We start from the raw sequence: 20,492 nt of genomic DNA on the forward strand, positions 1-20,492 counted from the left end.
TGAGTGTTGTCCCCTCTGTGGGTTTAACTTGCCCCACGTCTGTTCCTTGAAACCCCTCCACCCTAGATCATTGACTGCAGCATGGCTGTCCAGGAGGAGCCCAAAGAGCCTTCTGTGTCTTCAGTGCTTCCCTGGATTATTCTTCACAGGATCATTCAGCACGAAGAAGACACCTTCCGCTCCCTCTGCTGCCAACAGGAGGAGCAGCAGCTGCAGAGCCAAAATGAGGAAGGTGGGGAACAATTGTGCCCTCTCTGGTGGGTGGGAAGTGGCTGTGTTCTGCCATGAGGGGTTGAGTTGGGCATTCAGGAAATCTGTGCCTGCCAAAATAGGGCAAAAGGACAGAGCACCAGAATGCATGCAGATTAATGGCAACGTCCCTTGTAGCCTTCCTTGTCAGTCTTGTCACTGGATTCTTGCACACAGAAGACAAACATATTGTCAGAAGTGGCTCTCTGTAGCAAAACATTGCCCGTGTGCAAACGTCCTCTAGGTTCACCCTTCTCAGGCTGGAGGTTGCCTGGAACAAGTGAAAGGGCTGCTGGAACTGGCTAACTTTGGGGTGTGATTTTGGGGCCTTCAAAATATTTTCCGGGGCAGATGGCCCTTACCCCTTCTTTTTTAATAAACAGGTGGAATTACTCCAACCTCCGTTGTTATGCTTCAGAGAGCCCATGGAATGATGTTCACATGTCCACACCAGCATTGTTCCAGAGGCACTCCAGGGTTGTGGGGCGGAGAGGAAGTGTGACGGCAGCCAGAACTCTGCTCCTGTTGCCATTTCCAAAACTACCAGCTCCTAAACTGTTTAGTAAAGGGTAGTGGTGGTGTAGAAGTAGAAACTGTTGCTGTTGCCATAACAGGTGCTTCCGCCACCATCCCAAAATCTCCCTTCCCATTTGGAGATACCAAAATATTCCTCTCCCCACCCTAACAAAATTGGGTGAACCAGTAGTTTTCGGGGTGGAGGTTCCTGCAGAGAAAAATGTGGGGTTTTTTGGGGACTTCCTTGTTCTGAGCAGACATCAAGCATTTTTGGTGAACATAGTAAAACAACTGGGTCTTTCCCTGTATAAGAGAATTTTGGGCTAGGAACCAATTTGGGGGCTAGTCCAGGGGCTGTCAGGTATCGCTAGGCCAGCTGCGTCTTGCCCATTTGACTCATGCATCTCCCATACCAGATTTGTGGCTTTTTGTTTGTCCAACAGTTACTTGACATTCATTTTGTCATCAGCAGCTCAGACTCTGGACACACCTATGCTGCCCTCTTCCCTGATGCTTCTGAACACGGCTCACGAATACCTTGGGAGGAGATCGTGGTGTTGTAACTCAGACGGAGCCCTTCTTAAATTCTATGTGAGTAGCCATGCTTGAAATAGCCCAGATTAACCCTCTTCCTCTTTCCACTCTTTGAGAGATCTGTGAAACTCAGACTCGTGTGGAGAGAGGAATGTTCCTTCATGTTCTCACCCACCGAGTAGCACGCTTCCTCCGAGGCTTCTTCAGTTGTCCCCTGACCAGGCGGTAGCCTTGACCTCAGTCAATTTTGTCATTCCAGGTGCGGGTGCTGCAAAAAGAGCTTTTGGCCTCTACCTCCGAGGACACCCATCCCTACAAGGAGGAGCTGGAAACTGCTCTGGAGCAATGCTTTTATTGCCTGTATAGCTTCCCGAGCAAAAAGAGCAAGGCTCGGTACCTGGAAGAACATTCCACGCAGCAGGTGAGACTGTCTCAGGTCTCCTTCGGAGAGAAAAGGAAGGATGCTCAATGACAGGCAGGTCTCTCTGCTTCCAGAGATTGGAACCCCACAAGCTGGACATGGAAGGCAGCAGCCCTTGGCTACTCCCCAAGGACATCTTTGTTACCTGCATGGGGGAATGCTGGACTCAGAGTAGACCTTGTCTTCCTCCTCTTCCTTCCAGGTGTGGGGAAGGGCCATTGCAACTCTGTGGCAGAGCATCTGCATTGCACACAGAAGGTCCCAGGTTCAGTCCAGCAGCATCTCCAGACAGGGCTTGGAGAGAACCCTGCCTGGAAATCCTGGAGGAGCTGCTGCCAGTCAGTGTAGGCATTCCTGACTTTGATGAACTAGTGGCCTGACTCATAGAATCAAAAAATTGTAGGGCTGGAAGGAACCAGAAAGGTCATCTAGTCCAGGAATCCTTTTGCCCAAGTTGGGGCTTGAACCCTTGACCCTGAGATTAAGAGCCTCATGCTCTACCAGCATGTCCTTTGCTACTCAGCTGCATAAGGCAGCTTTCTGTCTCGCTAAGCAGTACTGGACTGAGATGTACACTCGAAATCTGACTTAGTACAAAGAAGCTCCTCTTGTTCCTGGCATGGCCTGATGCATCTCTTGCCTTCTCTCCAAGGTGGATCTGATGTGGGAAGACGCCTTGTTCATGTTTGAATATTTCAAGCCCAAGACCCTTCCTGAATTTGACAGCTACAAAACCAGTACAGTGTCTGCTGACCTGGCCAACCTTCTGAAGAAGATGGCCACCATTGTCCCTCGGACAGACAAACCTATGCTGAGGATAGAGGAGGTGTCTAGCTACATTGAAGGGACTCTGAGCAAGGTACAAGCCTCTTGCATCATTTGGGGGGGGTGATTAAGAGGGAGGGGGAGGGGGTGGTGCTGGAGCTCCTACCTCCCTGATTTCCTTCTCCCAGGGGTGGGGGTTGAATTTGTCAACAATGAGCCTGGTTTGCTGGTGCATTCAGATACAGGCCATTTGTAATGGAGAAGTGACTTCACTGCCTTGTGGGCATCGAGTAATTTAATTCCATCATTTTTTTATGTCTGCTCTTTTAAGTTCTCTCGAAGTCTTATTCTCATGTATTGCTTCCTTTAGCACCTGTTTTGGCTCTCTAGAAGCTGTTGCACTACAACTGAGATTCCTGCATTGCAGGAGGTTGGACTAGATGACCCTTGGCTCTACAATTCTATGATTCCGTGTTTTTAAGGACTCCCGTCATCCCTGAGCATTGGCCATGCTGGCTGCTAAAGCTGATGGGAGCTGGAGTCCAGTTACACGTGGAAAGTCACAAGTTCCCCACACCCGTATTAGAATAACGTGAGGCCTGAGGATGGTATTCCCTGCTAAGCCAATTGCAGTTTTCTCAACAGCTTTTTTTCCTTCCACTGAGCCCTAAGGCTGTGAGGAGTCTCCTTCCACAGGCACATTCAAGTGGTGGCAGTTGCTGCTCATGACAAGCCCAGGCATCCTAATTATTCGTTTCCTTGCCAGGTGCCAGCTCTCCCTGAGGGTGCTGACTACTCTCCTCCGGTGGTGACAGAGCTGTACTACCTCCTTGCAGATTACCACTTCAAGAACAAGGAGCAGTCTAAGGCCATCAAGTTCTACATGCATGACATCTGCATCTGTCCTAACAGGTCAGCTTGGTGGAACCCCTGAGACCAGATGGGATGCCTGGTCATTCCATCGTTGGTCCCTGGATGGTGTGTGTGTCATGTAAGGGCCCCTTGCATTTGGGCTGCTTGCATTTTCCCTGTGCCCTGAGCATTGGCATATTGTGGTTGTGTTGGCATCTGCCGCCTTGAAGAGGCATGCACAACCAGTCTCCCCCCCCCCCAGGTGTGTGGGTGTGGGTGTTGTTGCGCCAGAACACATGACCCCTTTTTAATTGCACGAAGCTAAATTTGCTGGTATGCAATTGAATCCCTTCTACAGGATAGTGACCGTCATGGAAGTGCTAACTTGTGTGTGTGTCCAGATAAGATTTCTAAAATCTTGGCACCTGAGCTGAAAAGCTCCCAGCAGTAGGCATGGAGGGAACGTCTTTTTAAATACCCTGCTCACAAACTGTTCAGGGCTGCAAAGGTGACTGGTGATGGGGTATAATAAACACCCTTAGAAAAAAACAACACAAAAAAAGCTGTTGTAATATAGCAAAGTGAGATGGGGGAGAGATCAGGACTGAACTTCTCAAGGTGTGGGGGGTTGTTGTGTGCTGTTCTTCTCCCAGGTTTGACTCTTGGGCTGGCATGGCGCTGGCTCGAGCCAGCCGGATCCAAGACAAGCTGAACTCCAACGAGCTGAAGAGCGATGGCCTCATCTGGAAACACGCCACCCCTGTTCTGAGCTGCTTCAAGCGAGCCCTGGAGATTGACGGCTCCAACCTCTCCCTGTGGATAGAGTATGGCACCATGTCCTATGCCTTGCACTCCTTCGCCTCCAGGCAGCTGAAGCAGTGGAAGTCAGAGCTGCCAGCTGAGGTCGTACAGCAGGTGAGGGCTGAGCTGGAGCTTGCAGGCCCCAAAAAGGCAACCACCCCGAGCAGCTCTTGCTGCTGCTGCTGCTGCTGCTGCTGCTGCTGCTGCTGCTGCTGCTGCTAGGCTTGAAGCTTCCTCCCCATGTTTCAGATGGCAGAGCGGCGTGACGGCATGCTGGAGACGGCCAAGCACTGCTTCACTTCGGCGTCTCACTGTGAGGGCGATGGAGACGAGGAGGAGTGGCTGATCCACTACATGCTGGGGAAGATTGCCGAGAAGCAGAAGCAACCGCCTGTGGTCTACCTCCGTCACTACAAGCAGGCAGGTCATTTCCTGCACGAGGAAGCGGCCAGGTACCCCAAGAAGATCCACTATCATAACCCGCCGGAGCTTGCAATGGAGGCCCTGGAGGTAAAAGCAATGAAGCCAGCCAGCCAGACGTGAACTTGAAGCAGAACTAAACCCTCGGAGCTCTTGAGGGAAAGGTCCACTAGCACGTTCTGGGCAGGAGTTCTCTATAGCAGCCTACCTCCCTTTGCATCTGATCCCCCTCTAGGAAGGGCGGGTAAGGAGCTCAGATAGGGAGAGCTAGTGTGGGAGTCTGCATCAAAGCACCTGCAGCCTTTGCCCTCCTGACTTTGGCAGGAAAGGCAACTTGATTGGGGTGGGGTTTTGGGGGGTGGGGTGGAAGGAAGGAAGGAAGGAAGGAAGGAAGGAAGGAAGGAAGGAAGGAAGGAAGGAAGGAAGGAAGGAAGGAAGGAATCCAAAGGATCTGTAGCCTTTCTGGGCCCCTGACATGCCCCTAAACCAGGGAAGAAATTGCTCCAGCTCAAGCGCTGGTGTGGTTTCATATGGCTGATTTCTATTGGGAGTAATGGAAAGGAAATGTTTTTTTAAATTTTTTTAAAAAATGGTAAAAATGCAGAGGAGCACAGGCATGCCCTTCTTCCTCCTCCCTTCTGCTCTGCTGGTGAGAGCTGGGCAGTGACCCGCACCCACCACTGGTCAAGTCTTACCGGTAGAACTGCAGCTTTAAAGTGTTTTATAAAAACACAGTCCAAAGGTCAAGCCATTGCTCTTTCTTCCCTCTTCTATATCGCTCCATCACTTGTGGCAGCTTCCAAGAACTGCCCCTTTTCCTGCAGGTGGTGAGAGCTTTTCTCCCCAGTTGTCATCTTTTCCTGAGCTGCCAGGCAAGCAGCTTCTTTCTCACAATCCTGCAGAAAGCAGCCCTCTTCGTCTTACACGGCCAATAGCAAGCAGGCATCTTTACATGTAATTATTTGCTATGGATAATAAAGTGGTAAATGGCTAGCTAGGTTTTTTGGGATTCATTTATAATATGTCAAGATGTTGTTGCCCTGCCTTTGTTTCCCCCCCCCTTAGGTCTATTTTCGGCTTCACGCCTCCATTCTGAAGCTTGTGGGGAAGCCCAACTCTGGGGTGGATGCCGAGATGCTGGTCACGTTTATGAAGGAAGCTGCCGAGGGGCCTTTCGCCAGGGGGGATGAAAAGAACACCCCCAAAATCACTGAAAAGTGAGTGCTGACTTTCTCAGGGTCAATGGGAGAGCTTCAGTTAAATGGGAGGCTCCATTGCCACTGCCAAAATGGCTTAAAGTGAACGCTTGTATCGCAAGCAGGTGCTAAAGTTGTGGGGCAGTCATGTCTGGTTGGGCCAGGGAGGCTCTCCAGGCAGAGCCAAAGTGTAACTGCCAGACACTGACAAGAGACCTCCTTAGAAGGATTTGAGTGGTAGCCCCCTGTAATAGGTGCTCCCTCCCTTCTTTCTCCTCCAGAGAAAAGCTCTGCCTGGTGGATGACGACTCCCACTCCTCTGCCGGGACTGTGCCGGGCCCAGGGACTTCCCTCCCTTCCTCATCCGGTCCAGGTCTGACTTCCCCACCCTACACAGCTACTCCAGTTGACCACGATTACGTCAAATGTAAAAAAAACCGTCAGCAGGCAACACCGGATGGTACAGTCCCTGTTCTCAATACTGCCGGCACAGAGAGGTGCTGTAATCATGGTGGGGGGGCGCTCATTTTGGCAGATTTGCTTGCTTCAAGGAGGGCGATGGGGCTGCGGTAACACGGGCAATATTGCAACTCATTATTAACCTCATAAAGGTCGCCACCTCCCATCCAACCCAAATGGACAAGACAGTTGGATGATCTGTATTCAAGGGTATTTCAAGGCTCGGTTGAATGCTGTGGGATTCGTAGGCAAATTGTCCTGGGCGCAGTTCTGAAATCCAGACCTCTGCCATTTGGGCAATGGGAGGCAGGTGGCAGCCGTGCGAGTGTCATGTTCGCAGTATGAAGTGGAGAGGCTTCAGCTGACAACTTTTCCTCCTCCTCTTATTATTACATCTTCTCCCCTCCTTTCCCCCCTCCTCTGAAGTTTCTAAACTGGCTGGCTCATCTCCATCGCTGATGCACATAATAACCCAGTAGTCTTAGTGGCAAAATGCTGTCAATCTCAGACTGAGGGAGAGAACATTTGTGATGAGTGTGTCACAGTAATACTAGCCCCCCCCCTTTTACTATTGCTTTTGTGCTCATTTTTGTTTCCTTTTAGCAAGTTATCTGCATTCTGAAACAAATTTGGACTGGAGGGTTAAGGCCTGTAGATTATTCAGTGCCTTAATTGGCATGGTTTGGTTTAATTCTGTTTCCATGAGCACAGACCCTCCATGGATAGCACTATAGAGACCTCCTTTGTTGTATTCAGAAGATTTTAGGTCCTGGCAGCAGGACTGGGTAGTGGCAGGTGATGGGAACAGCAGCCCCACTGCCCTGCTTCTAGTTGGAGGGGAGAATGTCAGGATACAAGAACAAATCACTTGACCTGGCTTCATAAGGCAGTTTCAGGGGTTCTGTAGGTTGTGCATGTTGAAAGTCAAATTTATTTCTGAATGATTTGGGAGCATGAGTTGTCTGGCTTTGACAAAACCCAAAGGACAGTTTGAAGAGCCTCCTCCTCACCTCCTTCCCCTTAGCTGGCCCTTGTTCCTGGGATTGCTAGTTACTGCTGCCACTGCAGTGGAAGGTGCCAAGTGTGAATGCCTTTTGGCCAAAGCTAGGCAACAATAGGATTTTTCCGAAAGGAACTGCAAAGCCTTGCACAGCTGGTTGCATCTTACAACGTCGTTGGCACAGAGAAGCTGAAAGTGATTGGCTCAGGCCCGGCAGCCCACGTCCCAGGCAGAGAAGCAGAAGCTTAATATAGAATTGCCTGCTCTGCATTGCCTGGGAAGTGGGCTCATCATATTGGCATTATTTCCTTTTGGGCTTTGGAAGGGGTATGCTGACATCTCAACAAAAGTTGTCTGTTTGCATTTCTGTCCAAAAAAAACCCAAAAAGCATGTCTATTTTGAAATGGTGCTTTGGAAATGCTTTGCTTCTGGGCTCACAGCCATCCCACAAAGCTGCTTGGGAAGGAAAGCCAGCATTGAATTGGAAGCTGTCTCTTTAGGAGTGCTGGGCTGGATTGGTTTTGGGTGTCTCTCATGTTGGTTAAATCAAAATAAAATAAGCAGACTCCACTGGATGTGCCACAAAGGCCACACGTGGCTCTTCCCAAGTGTAATGGCAGTTTATAATGTGGGTATCCGGAGCCAGGACTTCCACTCCAGCCATGCTTTGTTCTCTGGAGAGCTCAAGGTAATCCAGTGTATGTATGAGAGAGAGAGAGAGGCTGACTAAAGCAGTCCAGTAGGCCAGACTTGAGCCAAACAAATTTCTGAAAGAAGGACGCAGTTCACTATAAACCCCTTACACCCTACATATTTCTATGTACATAAATCTATAAATAGCAGTCAAATGTATTCAGTATACAGTTGTACCTCGTATCCTGAACACCTTGGGAGTTGAATGTTCTGGCTTCTGAACAATCTAAAACCAGAAGTGAGCGTTACGATTTTCAAACTTTTTTTTGGAAGCTGAATGTCTGCACCTGCGCAATCGGAAACCAATCGGAAGCCGCGCCTTGGTTTCCGAACATTTCGGAAGCTGAACAGACTTCTGGAACGGATTCCGTTTGACTTCCAAGGTACAACTGTATATCAAAAATGAATCCCAAGCACAGAGAAAGGAAAAGGTGTTCCCAAACAGTGACTAAGGGCAGGTACCATCACTAACTTTTTCATTCCAAAAACCAATCTATAAAATCCATTACTCATTAAACTGATCTTCCTATATTGGCTTCTCCTGTGCATGGATAAGCATATGTTCACGTTATCATTATAGCAACATTCAATATCCTATGAACTCTGAATCGGTGGTACTGTAAACATTTCCCCAGACGTGAGCTATTGCTGTTTCTGCTGCCACTAGCAAATTAGGAATCCCTTCAACATTCGCCTTTTTAATAGATCCTTCCAGGTAATTATGTAAGATTTGAAGAGCTTCAGAGTCAATGGTGTTTGACTGGTTAGAGTGTCAGGCTAGAACCTGGGAGACCAGAGTTCAAATCCCCACTCAGCCATGTGAAGCTCACTGGTTGGTTACCTTGGGTCTATCACAGTCCCTCAACCTAACCCACTTTACAGGATTGTTGAGAGGATAAAATGGGGAAGGAGGAGAACCATGTGCTTCATCTTGACTTTCTAGGAGGGCAGGTGAGATAGAATAGTAATTAGTAATAATTTCTTCTGGCTGCTTAACATAGTATAATATCAGTTGCCAATTATTTTTTGGGGGGGGGGCAGTTTAAAAATATGAATATAATCAGCACATGTTTATCCACAATGCCAACAATATTCCGAGTCAGCTTATAAAACAATTTATGTGGGGATCACATATGACATTACCGATGCAATGTTTTTTTAAAGTCCTCTTTCAAATTCATAGCAAATTCATAAGCTTCTCATTCTCCTGCAACCAAGGCCATACTTTATATGTTAGCTAAATTGTAATACCACTTCTTTTGAAATGGCTGCAATTCTTGATAGCAGGATACAGAAAAGGTTTAATGAATGTAACTAAGTGGCCCTTTTACCCACTTTCTACTTCCAATTTGCTAGCTTGGATTTCCGAACATGTTTAAAGAGTGTCTGATTTGAAAATATTGATCCCTTCTAGAAATACATGGATACATTTTGTTTCTTCCAAAGTTATAATAAGAACTGACTTGTTGCATATAGGCAACAAATCAAATCAAAACAGTCAAATATATCCCCCAGTATCTCTTCTTAATTAATTAATTTGTAATAACAACAGGAAATAGGAGAAAGACTGTGTTTGGCCTCATTCTTCCTTTGCCCATATGCTACGTTCAGCTTTGAGAAACAGTTTTTGACTTGCTCTTTTGATATCTTCTCTATTATACCAGACAAATAGACAGAAAACTCCCACTCTGCTCATATTCCCTTGTGTTGGTTACGCTGCATGCATCATAAAACACTGAAGATTTTGGGACACCTGCCGCACCCAGAGATTTCACAACATGGTCATAACCATTCTAGGTTTCTTACCTCCTCCCCCAAAATAAATTCCACAACTCTATCTTGTCGTACACCTGTCTTTCTTAAGAACATGGGAGTCCTGCTGGATCAAGCACCGGTCTAGTCCAACCTTCTGTTCTCACAGTGGCTGATCAGATGCCCCAAGTGAAGCCCATCAGCAAACAGGTCCTGAGTAACTTTCCCCACTTGGGATTCCTAACAACAGGTCTTATTCAGGTGCATTTATAATAATATTATTATTATTATTTGTACTCGCCCATCTGGCTGGGTTTCCCCAGCCACTCTGAGCGGCTTCCAACAGAGATTAACGATACATTAAAACATCAGTCATTAAAAACTTCCCTAAACAGGGCTGCCTTCAGATGTCTTCTAAACATCAGGTAGTTGTTTATCTCTTTGACATCTGATGGGAGGGTGTTCCACAGGGTGGGTGCCACTACCAAGAAAGCCCTCTGCCTGGTTCCATGTAACTTGGCTTCTCGCAGTGAGGGAACCGCCAGAAGGCCCTCGGCGCTGGATCTCAGTGTCTGGGCAGAATGATGGGGAAGGACACACCCCCCTTTAGGTATACTGGGCCAAGGCCGTTTAGGGCTTTAAAGGTCAACACCAACACTTTGAATTGTGCTCAGAAACGTACTACCTTTTAAGTCGCAAGAGAGCTTGATAACTGAAGCATACCGGCATCCTGTTTAATTTATAATTGTTGCTGGTCCTTTCAGTCTTTTTAATTCCATTCTCAAATGTTTTTATGCTGCTTTTTTAAGTTAATGGCGCATTATCTTTTCATTTGTTTTGTGATTTTTGTTAACTGAATCAACCCACAAAAAAAACTCTGACCTGTCTGGAGGTTAGTTTAATGGTCTCACCCATGGCCAATTGCAAGCACACCTGCTGAATCATTGTCTGGATTTGATAATGGGCTGGATGAGGGCCAGTAAACTGAGTGCTGGATCCTGACAAGACAGAGGCACTGTGTGTAGAGGTGATTGTCAGGCCTGGGAAACGGGTGCAAAATCTGTTCTGGGTGAAGGTTCCCTGCTTCTGAAAGAGAAGGTCCACAGCTTGCGGGTGGAAGCTCACTGGTCCCTCGTTGTCTCCTGGGGGCACAGAGTACCTTTTACAAGCTGGCTTGCTAGTGGGTGCCGTTCTTGGGCAGAGATAGGGTGGCTGCAGTAATCTTGGTAGAGTTGACATACTGTATTATACATGGCATGGAGCCTCAACTCTGGCATCCCCTCCCTAGGGAGGATCGGCTGTTGTCGATTTTTCAGTCTTTCCGGCATAGAGCTCACTTCTTCTGACTAAAACGGAAACAGCAATTACTGCTCATTTTACTTGCTCCCTGTGAGCATGTCCACAAGAGCTGGCTTCCAGCGGCGTTGGGGCTGCCATATAAGCCCAGCCTCTGTGTGGTTTAGGGACTCATGAATGGAATCCTTTTGACAGAAAGAGCTTGATTTTTGCCATATCCTAGGCTTCTCAGTGACTGAGGTAGAGTAAGGTGCAGCTGGCTGGATGAGGAACATTAGTAACGGTGAAGTAGCCAAGAACTCCCAAGTCCAGTCCAGAAGTTGCAAACAGAAATGGGAAGTTATTAAAATGAAAACCAGTTGTCCCAGGCAAGAGACTTGACAGACTTCCTTTTACAAGATCCATCTAGTTTTGGTGTCACATTTGTCTTAATCGTGTTTGCTGTGTAGCAGAGTGTTCTAACTTGTTCTGCAGTAAATGCATGGGGAGGCCCGTGTTATTCATCCATTCAGTAGAGCAGAAAGCATCCATTCTTGTCATTTGGTGCTCTTTGTACAACTAAATGTTGCTTTTCTTGTTGTTGTCGTCGTCGTTTTTCCCGTGCTGTCTTTTGTGTGTTTGTTGTGCCTTTGTAACCAATATTGCCCGTGCTGCCTTAACCCTTTTAAAAACTCTGTTCATAGATATTCTCTCCCTGCTTTTTTATCCATCACGGCTTGCTTGAACAATAGGCCAGAACTGCTGCTTAACCGCTTTGGGGGATGATGAATCTGTTCACTGTGGTAATGTAGAGATCCAGTTTCTGGAAAAGCTTCCTCAAGATGAGTTGCAACCCTTGGATTCTCCACCCCACCCCACCCCCCGCACGCGCCTTAACACATGCTCTGCCTCCACGCCGTTCTGTTCTTTGCGCCAGGGATGGGCAGCCTCTGTCCCCTCCTGGGTGAGGGTGACTGCAACTCCCATCATCCCCTACTCTCTGACCATGCCAAACCCTGCTTTTTTGCAAATGTTGTGTCTTTCATTAACACTCATAGCCTAGTCCTTGTACTTCTGGGAAAGGGCTCTTAGAAGATGTACAAAGGATCATTGGTGGCTGGGCAGGGGGGTGGGTTTTAACTAGCCAAACAAAAATTTGGTGTGCACGGATTCTGAAAAGGCTGGTTCCCATGGTTGGGTCCTTGACTTTCAAATAGCACAAATAATAGCCACCATCATCCTTTGTTTTAAATTCCGTATATGCCTTACGCACACTGTCTATATGCTTTTGTTTGTTTGTTTCCAAATTTCCAAAAATTAATTGCAGAATTTATAATCTAAGTATAACCATAAAGGCGGGGGGGGGCAGGATAATGCTAAACAATAGTAAAACACAATAAAAAAATTCCTTCAGTAGCACCTTAAAGACCAACTAAGTTTTTATTTTGGTATGAGCTTTCGTGTGCATGCACACTTCTTCAGATACACACATGCATGCACACGAAAGCTCATACCAAAATAAAAACTTAGTTGGTCTTTAAGGTGCTACTGAAGGATTTTTTTATTATTATTTTGCTTCGACTCAGACCAACACGGCTACCTACCTGTAAATAGTAAAACACATAATTAGAATACAGTTGAAAAATTGCAGATACCGCTAAAATGCTTAAAATGTGCATGCCCATGATGTTCCTTATGTCATGTGACCGTGTGAGAGGTATTCTGAGGTGGGTGGTCTTCATGTAGGTCGTCTTGTTGGCGGTATGTCCACTGCAGCATCCTGATGTGCACCGTAATCTCAGAGTGATACACTTGCCCTTGAGATGACTTTGTAACCTGCAGCTGGAATGGGATTCAGACATGAGAACACACGTCAGGCCTGCTGTGCTGTGCTTCCAGCCCACATTTCTTGGTATTGGGAGTACCCATCTGGACATTTCCCCAGATATAGCGGCTGGTGAAAATGAAGAGCATCGTCTGCCTGTGGCGACACTTCTGCTTTTCTTGTTTTTTAAAACAAGCGATGCCATTCTGGATCAACTGAGCCAGGTTCTTCTGTGTTGCATATTCTGTATGCAGTATGATCTCAGAGCTCTCCTCCCAAACCGTCAAGTAGGGGGATGGTTCTCTCCGAAGACTTTCTGACATGGCGGCCTGGTGTGGTTTGATATGTAGGATGGCAGTGCTGTTGCCAAATCTCTCCATAGCCTCTTGAATATTTCATTGATAGATGCGTAATGCCTTTTCTGCAACATCCTAGACACTACCCAGATGCTTCTACAGCACCCATGGTGAGAATGAAGTGCCAGAAGAAGAATGGGGTTAGACTAGATGACCCCTGGGGTCCCTTTCCAACTCTACAAATTCCATGAATCCTCATTGGTGTCTTTCACAGACCTGCTGGCTCTGCTGAACAGGCACTGCCTCTTAACATGCAGTATAAAGCTGGTCTCTGCAGGATGGAGGCACCTCTACTGCAGGATGGAGGCTGCACATCGGCTTTAGCCTTTTGGTGTTTGGGGCCTGCATTAACGTTGTCCTTCCCACCCCCCTCCCCCACCCCCTCTTGGTGCTATTGATCAGTTGCAGGTGAAGCTCTCTTATGTGCCTCTGTGGCTCCTACTCAACTACTGATACTTGGGTGGAGCACTTGCTCAAAGATGACATAAAGAAAGGGACCAGATGTTGGAACAGAGGGCTGGTTGCTTCCTGCTGACTGGATTTCAGTTCTTGAATCTTAACTAGTAGGTGAAGCCACCTTCCGAGTGACCACCCTTGGTGGTATATCCGCAGGAAGATTCACTAGCAGAGAAAGATCGTAATTGCCTTTGAGAGTTTTTCCTTGTCTCTGTATATTTTTTGCCTGACACTCTTTGGGAACTCCAGATCTTAATTCGCAGCTTCTGGAGGATCTTCCATTTTTTTGTGTTGCCACAATTGGTGGCATTTCTTCATCTGTAGTGGTTTTCATTTTTTTATCTCTGGAATGTCACCATCTTGATAATACAGCTCTCCTATTTAGGCAGACAATTCTTCCATTGCCTTGTCTTGCAGTTGCTTCTAATTATGTAACTTCTGCAGGTTTGCTGCACCTGCATTTTTCTTGGTGTCTCTGCACTCAGCCTGATCAGAGAACTGGTCTTTTCCCTCCCCCTTCCCATCAGGTTTGAAAGGGGCATCTCAGTGCTTGGCAGACTCCTGCAGGTGGGTGGGTTATTAGAAGCTGCATTGGTCACCATCTGCCCACTTCTAAGGCATCTTCTTTTCCAAACTGGCTTCCAGTCACACAAGGATTTTTGCTGCATGTCTCAGGAGGGCACAGATTCTTGGATTTCACTGGTCTTGTGTGGCAGGTTAGGCCAAGAGAGCCCTTCCTCACATATTGAAACTTCTATACATCATCAGAAGTGGCAAAAGCTTCCAATTGACTACCCTACAATAGAAGTTTTTGAAATTATTAGTTTGCAGAACAGCAAATAGAGAAACACACACACACACCACACACTTTTGTGAACATCCCAAGACAACATTAAGGTCCAGTTGTTTCTATGCATTTGTAAAAGGGTTTGGGGCAGAGCTTTCCAAACTTTTCATGTTGGTGGCACACTTTTTAGACGCGCATCATTTCACGACACAGTAATTCAGTTTTACTAGCAAACCGGAGGTTAATCTTACCCCTTTCCAGCCACGGAAGGAGTGTGGGCAGGTTCGTGTGACACACCTACACACTGCAGTCGACACACTAACGTGTTCTGACACACAGTTTGGAAATCTCTGGTTTTGGGTGAAATCGGGAATCTTGATTAGAAACGCCTCCTGCAGCACCTGTTCCTGGTCTCTGTTCATTCATTGGTCAGGTCCAGGCAGGTTGCTGCACTGTTCCTGTGTCAAGGATCTAGCAGCAGCAGTGTTACACAGAAAAGTCCGCTTTGGATCTTTCCCGACTGTAATCATGCAACTGTCGGAGCATTTGGAAATGTTGGCATTCAAAATCTGCCCCTGGCAAGTGAGTCCTGGTGGAGCCAGAGCAGATTTTGGATTATGCCATCCGTTTGCTTCCAGAGAAAAAAAGCTGCTCAGCGCTTTGTCTCAAATGGAGTGTTGCTCCTGAAGGGGGGATGCTCCATGTGGAAACTGGTGAATTCTCCTAGACGGAATCTGCAGAAACAGCAAGGTGAGGCTGAGGGTAGGAAAGGTGAATGGGCTGCCTTGGCTGGAAATGGAGGAAGGGCAGTGAGGATTGCAGGCACAGCCTTGATAAAGCCAAGAGCAGGAGGAGGAGAGGAGGAGGCACCAAGTCCTTGATGTACAAGGTGGGTGGAAGTTTGTGTGGAGAGATGGGAGCCCCCTCATGCTTGCCCTCCTTTCCCTCCTGCAGACCGGAGTCAGGATAGCACAGCGGTGGTGCTCTCTGATTCCAACTCCACTCAAGACATGTTCACTGAGGTTGCCAGCTCTCAAGACAGTGCAAAGAAGCCTTTTCCAGAGAGGAGGCCTTTTGTGTCGCCTTCAGAAGCTGTCGCCACCGCTGCTGGCAAAGAGGCCCCAGGACCTGCAGAGGAAAGGGGTACGTTGTTCCTGGTGTGAGGATCCTTCCGTGTGTGTGTGAGAGAGGGGGGGGGGGGAATAGAAAGCATTGCTTAGCACAGCCTGAGCAGCTGAAGCAAGTGCACACTTTTCTTCCAGCAGCAGCAAGTGATTGTTGCTGCCAGAGGGAAAGGAGTGGTGAATAGTGGACTGAGGGCGGGGCGGGGGGTCAGCAGCTTCCTCCTAGGAGAGAGGGACGAGGCTGTTCCCGGCAGGTCCTGAGCACCTCCTTCCTCTCCTGAGCTACTCTGATGGGAGCAAAAACAAGCCAAAGGAACGTCTTCTCCTGGCCGTGCATTTCACGTCTTTGCGCACATGGTGTTTTCCTCATCTTCAACGTTGTGGGTTTTTTTAACTGTTTGTAACATCCTTTGATGGAGGAAGAAAGCTGGCGGCTTCTGTGTGAATTGGGTCCAAAGGAGATGCTGATGCTGCCCTGTCTGTTTTGACAACTCCAGGGAAGCCAGAGGAGCAGCCCTTGGAGAGCTCAGAGTCCTGCCACGTGGCTGAGCAGAAGCTGGACCACCAGGCCCCGCCGACCGGGGTCCCCCCAAAAGCCCCTGTCCCCTCACTTTCCCAGTGGGACACTAAGCGGCGGGCTGCGCCCAGTGGGGAGCAGTTTCCCCAGAGCCTCCCTGTGGACCTGGAGGAGCAGCGCAAGTTCCTGACGGAGCACTGCATCACCTCCTTCCGCCTCTGCCTCAGCCGCTTCCCTCAGCACTACAAGAGTCTCTACAGGCTGGCCTACCTCTATGCCTACAGCACAACCCACAAGGTAAGTGGTGGTGGTGGGAGAGTAGGGCTGGGCGCTGCCCCTCTCATGTGACATTGCTCTTCTCACTGTCCAGGCCTAAAGCCCCTGTGGGTGGTGGACAGGTGGCATTCCCTAAGCAGCGGTAGCAGCAATGCCTTGTGGCGGGGAAAGCTCTCTCTGGGACTGGGTGGAGCAACATCAGCAACCAGGAGCTCTCAAGATCTTCTGTGACAAAATCAAAATCCCCTCTGCTGTCTGCCACTGCAGTAACACTCCAGTTTGGCCTTACCTGAAAGCAAGAACCAGCTGCCCCTGCATGATCCTGTGAGTTAGAACTTGGAATGAGCAGGGGCTGCTCCTTTGCTCCCCACCTTCTCCACAGGGAGAAGCTGACTTTGCAGTGTCCATATGACAGAGCAATGTTAGCCCAGTCCCTGTAGTGACTGCCTGCTGAGCGTGCACTTCTAGTGTAGCTCTGCTGGCCATTGTATTGGCTATGATGTGACTGGTAAGATGAGGAGGGATACCCACTGCAGCCATTTGCTGCCTCTGACCTCCTGGCAGTTCTTGCACCTAAATAAATAACTAATTCTGTACAACAACTGCCCATTTGTGCGTTCAGAACAGCTAAACCCTGGAGCCTGTGGGAGATTGTATGAATTCAGCAAACTTCGCCTGTCTCACTTACTGCTTCTGCTTTGGGTGGTGGTGGTAGGGTGAGGAGGGAGGAGCTGTTAGGCACTGGAATCCCCTATTCCTAGTTATGAAACATCTCATGCCACCTCCCCAGCTTCTGAGATTTTGCCAGGCATCAGCCTCTCTTGTACAAGCAGGCCTGTGTCTCGGGAGCCATTAAGCACTTGGTCTACAAAGAAACAGGCTCAGGGAAGAGGGAAAGCTACCAGGCAGCAGAATCCTACACTGTGCTCTGTGCTTGGATTCCAGGTGCACAGCTCAGCTGATGTTTTGTATGCACACAATTCCCCAAAACTGCCTGACTTTCTGTTTGCCTTCAAGGCTTCCAAGCTCGCCTTGCAGGTCTTCTTGTACTCTCGGTGTTCATGCAGTTTGATGTGGAGGTTTGTGTGTCTCTAAGCATTCAAAGTAACAGGAGCAATAAGAATGCTTAGTTGAGGTGAGCAACCAATCAGGGCTTCCTTCCCCCACCTGGGGTGTTCCAGAGGGCTTCCTGACAGCTCCCATCAGCCCCAGCCAGCACACGGTACAATGGTGGGGCTGGCAGGAGTGGGTCCAAAACATTGGAGGGCACCAGGATGTGGAGGGCTGTTGAGAAATTGGAGTTATGGGGGTGCTGGCAATTTGAGAATATGTATTTCAACTGTACTACAAAAGCCTGGCATTATCGGGGAGCGAGGAGGCAAATGTTGTGTTCAGCATGGAGGGGCACTGGGTGTGTCCGTTGCTTGTTCCCAGGCAGTGGTCTGGGGACTGGGTGCTCGATCTCTCGTCAAAATGAGGCTGGTCCTGGACAAGGAGGCCCCCAACCCTTTTCTCATGAGGTTGGGATGGGGCTTCTTTCCATGGCTATATACCTGCTCTCCATCACCTCATTGAACCAAATGTGAGACTAAACACCAGTTGTTGCATGGAGCACCCTCCCCTCTGGTGCCATTGAGGGAGCTGCTGTATTGTCTTGGGATGTTCACAAACATTCTTAACTGCGAGGAGGGGAGGAAGGCAGGCCTGGGGGCCTAAGGGGCAGGGGGAGGCTGTGGCAGATGGGCCGGTTGAGCAGTGGGAGAGGAAAGGAAGGGAGGAAAGAGGAGGCTTCAGCTGCAATAACCAAACATCCCCCTCCACCTCTCTCCCTCCAACTCCTGCTTCCCCTGCGCTGTCCTATATAGAATCTTCAGTGGGCTTGCGATGTGTTGCTAGGCAGCAGTCTCCCATGGCAGCAGCTGAAGCACATGCCAGCACAGGGTCTCTTCTGCGAGAGGAACAAGACCAATTTTTTCAATGTAAGTTGCTTGTACCTGAAACTTGTGGCTGTTTGTTTGTGTTTACATCTTTTGTATACTGCTCAATTAAGAGTGCCCTCTGAGCAGCTAATCCCACCCCCACCCCTTCTCATTTTACATCTCCTTTTCATCAGGTAAGTCTGTTAGGAGGCAACGTTCAAAGCAGAGAAGAATTTGCAGCAAAGCAAAATGTGTTCCCTATACAACAGGGAGGAGCAATGCTTAACAGAGGCACAACTGCTTTCTTCTCCTGCATGGAGAGATCTAAGGGGAGGGCAAAGGGTCTTGACATCCTTCCCATTCAGTGGCTAGCACACATCTTGAGCTCCCAAGAGTTTCTGGCCAGACTAAGGAAGCTGCTTGAACCCTGTTAGCAAATCTCTGTTGCTCTCCCACATGTGTATGAGGTGGACTTGTGAATGAAGCTATCTGCATTAGAGAAGGCTTGTTGACTGGTTAGTAGCTGTCATGGCCTTTGGCTAGTACAAAGAACTTATTGAACGAATGAATGAATGAATGAATGATGGTTAGTTCGCCCCTGGAAGGCAGAAGAGGCTCTGCCTGAGGAAGGTTGTGGTGGGGTCTTGCAGGCTCTTCTCTTTAAGTAAAATGCTTTTCCCCTGCCTTTCTGCCTGACAGCAGTACTCCACTGAAAGAAAATCAACACACACACATAAGATTAAAGAAAAAAATGAGGCCATGGTGACTGGGAAAGTCCTATGCTCCCAGCTGCTGCTCTTAAAGGTTCTGCTATGGCCATATGGGAAAATCTCCCCCTAACTTTCTTTCAGTCAATTTGGTTCTTCTTGAATCTATGTGTGTGTGTGCATGCGTTCGTGTGCTTGCACACTGATGTTTGCTATCCACTGTCCAGGCCTTGGATGAGGCAGCTGCTACTCCACCTCTGATGCTGTTGCTTCTGTTGCTATTTAATACACATATCTCTCACTTCTGTCAATAAGTACTGAAATATAAAAGCAGAAACAGGAATTGAGGGGAGCCGTCAAATGCACCTGAGTTTAAGCAACACTGAACCAAGCAGAACTTGCAGAAAAAAGTGTGAAAAGAAATTTTGCAACCCTTAAGTTGCCTTCATTTCTGATGGTGATTTGTAAAATGGTCTTTCTTGCAGGGTTGATATAAAGGGCAATGAGGGGAGAAATGTAATGTTCTCTCCACACCTTCAGGGTTTGCTATGAGAGCAGAGCAAGAGAGGATTGGCCAAAGGGTTCCTCCGTCTGCTGCGTTCTAGATCGTGTATATTCTGCCTGGTGCCATATTGTATAAAACATTTATGAGAGCACCGTGTAAAAAAGAAATAGATCCACACTGCTGCCTGTGCCTTCTGCTGCAGGGCTAAATCCTTGGGGTCTGGTCTTCTCCCCGGTTTTGTGCCACGCTGGGGTGCTCTTCACTTTCACCCCCGGGAGACAAGCTGGAGGAAGAACCCATTCCCCCTTCTTATTCTTCTTCACCTTTTTCAAACCTTCCTATCATCTTTTACCTCTTCATCAACAGGAGAATTTTCTAGGTCTGCCAGGGAGGGATGCATGAAATGTGTGGCTGCTATTGCCGCCAGAATCCCCTTTCCTCCTCCGCGTGGGAGCTGAGCCTTTTCAGCATCCTTCCGCCCCCAACCCCTTCAAGGGTTGGGGTTGGAATTGCTTCACTGTGTGGGAGAGCCTGGAGGGAAACCAGCCAATTCCCCTCCTTTCTCTGCTGCTGCTGCCACCATTAGGAGCCAGGATCTCATCTTGCCCCCAGGTCAGTGTCCCTGGGCCAGTTGTTATCTTTCAAACACTCCTTTCTCCTTACAGCTATTTCTGCCAGAAAAGGGTCAGGGTTTGATTCTTCTGCAATCCACACTCACCTCTGCATGTGCCATGAGAAATGGGGGTGATGCAGCCTGGAGTCAGCTCTGGCTCCTACAGATTGCAATGCAATGTTTTTCCATCCCAAGAAGTCTCAGATATGCAGGGCCATTTGAAAGTGCATCCAACATACAGCTGCTTTACAAGTCCCTGACAGCCCATCATTTGTCTTCACTCATGCACCATTGGGGGCGGGGGCGGGGTAAGAGGAGTTCCAAAGTCAACAAGTCTCTGTCTAGCCCAGCCTACAAATCGGCTACAAGTCTCATCTTCCAGAGCCAGCAGAGGGGATAATGAGAGTGGTAGTCCTACAACATCTGGGAACCCAAGGTTGAGAAAGGCTGGGCTAGCCTATGAAGTGCAGCCT

The 20,492-nt window shown here is 48.4% G+C and overlaps 1 protein-coding gene across 6 annotated transcripts in view; it reads left to right on the top strand.

Annotated features, from left to right (window-relative positions):
* The window catches only part of CABIN1 (calcineurin binding protein 1), a 57,893-nt gene that overhangs the window by 13,198 nt on the left and 24,203 nt on the right, over nucleotides 1-20,492 (top strand). For 3 of the 6 annotated variants that reach the window (XM_035099259.2, XM_035099257.2, XM_035099258.2), the window contains exons 18-29: nucleotides 67-232; nucleotides 1,235-1,356; nucleotides 1,559-1,720; nucleotides 2,373-2,579; nucleotides 3,252-3,397; nucleotides 3,991-4,252; nucleotides 4,388-4,648; nucleotides 5,624-5,775; nucleotides 6,036-6,214; nucleotides 15,313-15,501; nucleotides 15,980-16,296; nucleotides 18,141-18,254. In XM_035099259.2, the coding sequence (XP_034955150.2) occupies nucleotides 67-232; nucleotides 1,235-1,356; nucleotides 1,559-1,720; nucleotides 2,373-2,579; nucleotides 3,252-3,397; nucleotides 3,991-4,252; nucleotides 4,388-4,648; nucleotides 5,624-5,775; nucleotides 6,036-6,214; nucleotides 15,313-15,501; nucleotides 15,980-16,296; nucleotides 18,141-18,254 (2,277 nt within the window). The remainder of the gene's footprint in view (nucleotides 1-66; nucleotides 233-1,234; nucleotides 1,357-1,558; nucleotides 1,721-2,372; nucleotides 2,580-3,251; nucleotides 3,398-3,990; nucleotides 4,253-4,387; nucleotides 4,649-5,623; nucleotides 5,776-6,035; nucleotides 6,215-15,312; nucleotides 15,502-15,979; nucleotides 16,297-18,140; nucleotides 18,255-20,492) is intronic. The other 3 variants (XM_035099264.2, XM_035099263.2, XM_035099265.2) reach the window with 3 other exon arrangements.

The sequence above is a fragment of the Zootoca vivipara genome, chromosome 17, assembly GCF_963506605.1.
Source record: "Zootoca vivipara chromosome 17, rZooViv1.1, whole genome shotgun sequence".
Classification (NCBI taxonomy): Eukaryota; Metazoa; Chordata; class Lepidosauria; order Squamata; family Lacertidae; genus Zootoca; species Zootoca vivipara.